Source organism: Botryllus schlosseri, chromosome 13 (assembly GCF_051294905.1).
Source record: "Botryllus schlosseri isolate E-star chromosome 13, Bs_hap1, whole genome shotgun sequence".
In the NCBI taxonomy this organism is placed as follows: Eukaryota; Metazoa; Chordata; class Ascidiacea; order Stolidobranchia; family Styelidae; genus Botryllus; species Botryllus schlosseri.
This window is the reverse complement of record NC_137248.1, coordinates 11906538-11911045: the sequence shown is the minus strand read 5'-3', so window position 1 is coordinate 11911045 and position 4508 is coordinate 11906538. Positions and strand designations below refer to the sequence as shown.

At 40.7% G+C, this 4508-nt stretch overlaps 2 protein-coding genes across 2 annotated transcripts; one reads left to right on the top strand and one right to left on the bottom strand.

The window, feature by feature from the left end:
* Positions 1–1387, bottom strand: LOC145454180 (tumor suppressor candidate 2-like). The gene is made up of 3 exons (XM_080332197.1): positions 887–1387; positions 701–815; positions 1–638 (listed from the first exon to the last, which is right to left on the bottom strand). The coding sequence occupies exons 1-3, from the start codon at positions 1027–1029 to the stop codon at positions 570–572; spliced, it is 327 nt and encodes a 108-aa protein (XP_080188323.1). The 5' UTR covers positions 1030–1387; the 3' UTR covers positions 1–569.
* Positions 1388–1506: 119 nt separating this feature from the next.
* On the top strand, positions 1507–3396 carry LOC145454179 (radial spoke head protein 4 homolog A-like). Its single transcript, XM_080332196.1, has 2 exons — positions 1507–1639; positions 1714–3396. The coding sequence occupies exon 2, from the start codon at positions 1732–1734 to the stop codon at positions 3322–3324; it is 1593 nt and encodes a 530-aa protein (XP_080188322.1). The 5' UTR covers positions 1507–1639; positions 1714–1731; the 3' UTR covers positions 3325–3396.
* Positions 3397–4508: the final 1112 nt, after the last annotated feature.

Sequence of the window (4508 nt, the reverse complement as noted above, 5' to 3'; positions counted from 1 at the left end):
TGAAGTCTTCAGGTAATATATTTCCAGAAACTGTAAGATAGCAAATTTTCCCAGAACCATGGTTCCGTTAATTAACAATGAACAGCTAATTTTTCTGGATACTTCATAGCCCACATTACACCGACGTAGTACAAATTACACATTGCAGTGATAATCATGAAATATATCATACTTGCAATACACCATAGGGCATCAAATTGAAACACTGCCAAAAGTAGCACAGAAGCAGCTATACAAATAATTTGCTGAAATGCCAGACTGGAATCGGTGGTTGTTTTCGTCAATAAGTTGAGCGTGACAGAAGGGTTTCTTCCATAGAATAATTGAAGAATTAAATGAAAAGTTGCGCGTGATGTTTGCCACCAATTCCACTCTGGCTGAAATGCAAATTATTTCGATTATGGAAATCATTTTATGGTTCAGTAATAGTCACAGTAGGAACGAACGGGTCAAGGGTGAAAAGCTGATGGCTAATTTACGTATATTTCAGTAATGCGACTCTTGATAACTTTGCACCAGCCCACTTTCTTCACTTCTTTCCAATTCTAAGCGTAGGTTGTTCACGGTCATCATCGTGCTTCATACAGGACTATTGGATAATCGACATGCAACCGCGGAATCTTTAAAGGAACTTCTCCCTGCTCAGTACAGAATACTACATAACGCACTGATGGACTTGAAAATATCGATAAAATCAAACCTGTGGAGTGAGCCCAGTTCGTATTCGTTTTAATTTAATCTTTCTGCTTGATTTTGACTTGACTTCAGAGTAGAATTCATGAGCAAGTTGCCCATCTTCATCAAAGAACATTGAACTGTGAATATTATTATTTGATAGTTTTGTACCAATTATCCATGACCGTCAGTTTCAAATGCATATATTTACCTGGATCTCTTCAGGACAAAGGCAGTGGCTTTTATGGGGTTGTCTTTGTTCAATCTCACTGCATTCGAAGATTCCGCGCCTGATTTCGAGCCCGTGACATAACTGTACCCTTTCTGTGCCAGTTTTGTGGCGTTTGCTCCCATGACGACGTTACCAAATCATTAACGCGGAGAATGGCAGGCCTATTATTTACTTACAATTCGTTTTACAGGGAGACTGACAGCATGAATCATCGAACCAGCAACCTTTAGCATACTATGATTGACAGATCACGTGACGTAAACATCAGTCAGTCGGCTAAATGAATAAGATCAGCAGAAAAGCTGTTGCTTCACTATCTAGTAAACTATGGTTTCGCTATTGATGGTCCGATCATTTTCTGCAATCATATTTCACGAATTTTTGAATTCAAACAATTTACAGTTCAGTTGCGCATATTATACACGCTCATACACGTCTATAAATGAATTATTAAAACGTGTTGTTGTTTATTTTTCTTTTGACGACATAGTTATGCAATCTTGGCGATAAAAATAACAACTGTATTTTAACTTAGTATTAAGAGGAAGTTTATATTGGCATATTATTACGGGATGATTATGATTTCCTGGTGGCGATACGGTTAATGCGCCCACTAGAGCTAACGAAGACAGTGTTGCCAAGCAACCATCTAATCACATCGTTTTTGGTTGGTAAGCCGGTTTGAGTTGTTTCGTCTGCACCATAAGCGGTTGTAGTCTTGGAAATCGATCGGTAATATATTATTATTATGGTCTTAAAAAACGTACTACTTGTTGCTGTAATTGTAATGTACGATCTTTTTTCAGATTAGTTAATAGTCAGCCATGGCAGAGACGGCTAACGGCGAACCCGACGTTCCCAATAATCAAAGAGAGCTTCAAATCCAAAACGCGAAATCCTATCTACTAAAAGTCAGCACGAAATCGAACACCAATCTATACGATCATCTCGCCAGAGTTTTAACAAAAGTCTTGGACGAACGGCCGGACAATGTCGCCGACATATTCGAAGATGTCTCTAAAAGAGTAAAGCGTGAAAAATTCGTTTCCGACGTCGATACTGTCCGAGACGAATTCGAACCTACAGCCGAATTCGCGCTTGCTGAAGTGCAGAAGGAGCTGTTTTTAAAATCCGGCGATGCAGAAGCTGAAATGGAAGCAGAAGAAGAGGTAGAAACACCTTTGCCGAATCTCATGGAGCTTTCGTATTATTTCGAGCAAGCTGGAGTCGGGCTTGGATCGGAAGAAACTTACCGAGTGTATCTCGCCTTGAAACAGCTCGTAGATACATACCCTCTTCAAACGGTACGATTTTGGGGCAAGATCTTAGGAACGGAGGCGAATTATTTCATCGCCGAGGTCCAGTATCGGGAAGGAGAGGAAGAGGAAGAGGAGGAAGAAGAAGGCAAAGAGGAGGAGGAGAAAGAAGAGGAAAAAGAAGAAGACGAAGAGGAAGGCGAGGCTGGAGAAGAGGATGAACTTCCAAAGCCAGACTACAAACCTCCGCCTGTAATACCAAAAGAAGACAACCGAACCGGCACCAACAAATACGTCTACTTCGTTTGCAACGAACCCGGAAAACCATGGACTAAACTACCACCAGTCACGCCAGCCCAACTAACGTGCGGCCGTAGAATCAAGAAATTCTTCACCGGAGTCTTGGAAAACCCTGTAGTCAGCTACCCTCCGTTTCCAGGCAACGAAGCTAACTATTTGCGGGTGCAAATTGCAAGGATAAGCGCCGGCACGCAAGTCAGCCCAAACGGTTATTATCAATTCTCAGAGGAGGAAGAAGAAGAGGAAGATAATGAAGGCCGTACTGATTTTGTAGAAAACCCTGACTTTGAGGGAGTGCCCTTGCGTGAACTCATAGACCCGTCCTTGTCTAGTTGGGTTCATCATGTTCAACATATCTTACCGCAAGGACGATGTACTTGGTTTAATCCAGTGCAGAAAAATGAGGATGAATTCGATGAAGAGGAGCAAGAAGATGAAGAAAGAGAAGAGCCAGATGAGCCTGAACCTGAAATAGGACCTCCCCTTTTGACACCTCTGTCTGAAGACGTTGAATTTGATGGGATACCTCCATGGTCTGCATCGATTACTTCACATTTAGTGCCGCAGCACGCAGTGGCTATCTTACGATCCAACTTATGGCCTGGCTCGTTTGCTTTTTCAAACGGCAAAAGATTCGAAAATGTATACCTCGGATACGGACACAAGTACGGAGCAAGCAATTACAGCCCGCCCCCACCTCCAGAGGTGCAAAAAGAATACCCAAGCGGACCCGAAATTACGGAAGCAGAAGACCCCACTGTTGAAGAGGAAGCGGCACTTAAAGCGGCGCAAGAAGAAGCCATGCAGCAAGCCGAGGATATGGAGGAGATGGAGGACGAAGAAGAGGAAGATGAGACCTGAGATTCTGCTGCTACGTGGTTGTGAACTTCTATTCGATAACAAATTTGTAAATAAAATACTATTATAAAAGAATGATATTTTATTTTCTACAAAACCTTTGCTGTCTTTGACGTTCGAAACGGGAAGGGGGTTGAAGCGTTCTTTGGAATATCGTGCCAGGCGTGTCAGAAAACGGGGAATATGTTGATATGGAAAAAGCTGTTGCAGAGAGAGAGGGGGGTCTTTCACTTGTCAACACTGCAAATGAATAATATACATTACATGTAGTTGAATAAAATATGTAAAAAATAAACGCGGTATAGATGGATGGATGGATATAACAGTGTAATAACGTATAACAGCCGACGAGCCACCCAGGCCATGAGCAATTGAGCATCATACATACAAAAATTGTAACAGTAATACCGAATTTAATAAAGTGATTAACAAAGAATTAACAACGAAGATACAAAGTATAAAAAGATACAGCATCATGGAAGATCATATGAAATGAATATAAGAAGGTCTGTGATCATTTGTACATGCCAGAGGTGATCAAAGTAGTCATCGTCGGTACTCAAGTAGAAGCACCGCCGTCAATTTCAACTCAAGTAGAAGTAACAGAAGCGAATTAGAAGTAAATAAAAAGGCAAGTATTCTAGGCCTAGTTTTGCCTAAAAAACTAAAAATAATCTAGTAGAAGTAGGCCTAGTTTAAAACCATTACCACTTGAAGAAGTAGTGCAAGTAGGCAAATATACTGGAAGTAATTCAAAAAGTATAAATACTTCGTCACTGACACCCTCTGACAATGCGCAATAAAATTATGCGATAATTGGAGACTAAAGAGCCAAAATAATATTTTTATACTACGAAGAAGGTAGCCTATCTCATATCTTAAGATGGCGAACACCTCTTGGAAATATGAACTTCTCTGCAGAGGTAGTCAGTAACGAAGTACTTCTACTTTTGTCATGTACTCAAGTAGTTTTCCGCTACTTGGGTACTTACTCAAATAGATCTAATTTCCCGCTACTTCTACCTCGTAATATTTTGTGATCTACTTACTTAATTTTCGCTATTTTCAGCTTGTCAAGTAGAAGTAGGTTGTTCCTCCAATCAGAGAGATTGTCTGGGGAATTTCGAGTCTGTTTTCACGGAGTATCAACATTTAATTTTCATATTATAAGTTGAGTAAAGCCCGGA

What these genes read in the sequence shown, in the direction of transcription:
- LOC145454180 (XM_080332197.1), bottom strand. Translation starts at nt 1,029, where the DNA reads ATGGGAGCAAACGCCACAAAACTGGCACAGAAAGGGTACAGTTATGTC. An exon ending in TTTGTCCTGAAGAGATCCAG is followed by an intron (nt 816 to 886) that starts GTAAATATATGC and finishes TAATATTCACAG; the next exon opens with TTCAATGTTCTTTGATGAAG. An exon ending in GAACTGGGCTCACTCCACAG is followed by an intron (nt 639 to 700) that starts GTTTGATTTTAT and finishes TGTACTGAGCAG; the next exon opens with GGAGAAGTTCCTTTAAAGAT.
- LOC145454179 (XM_080332196.1), top strand. Translation starts at nt 1,732, where the DNA reads ATGGCAGAGACGGCTAACGGCGAACCCGACGTTCCCAATAATCAAAGA.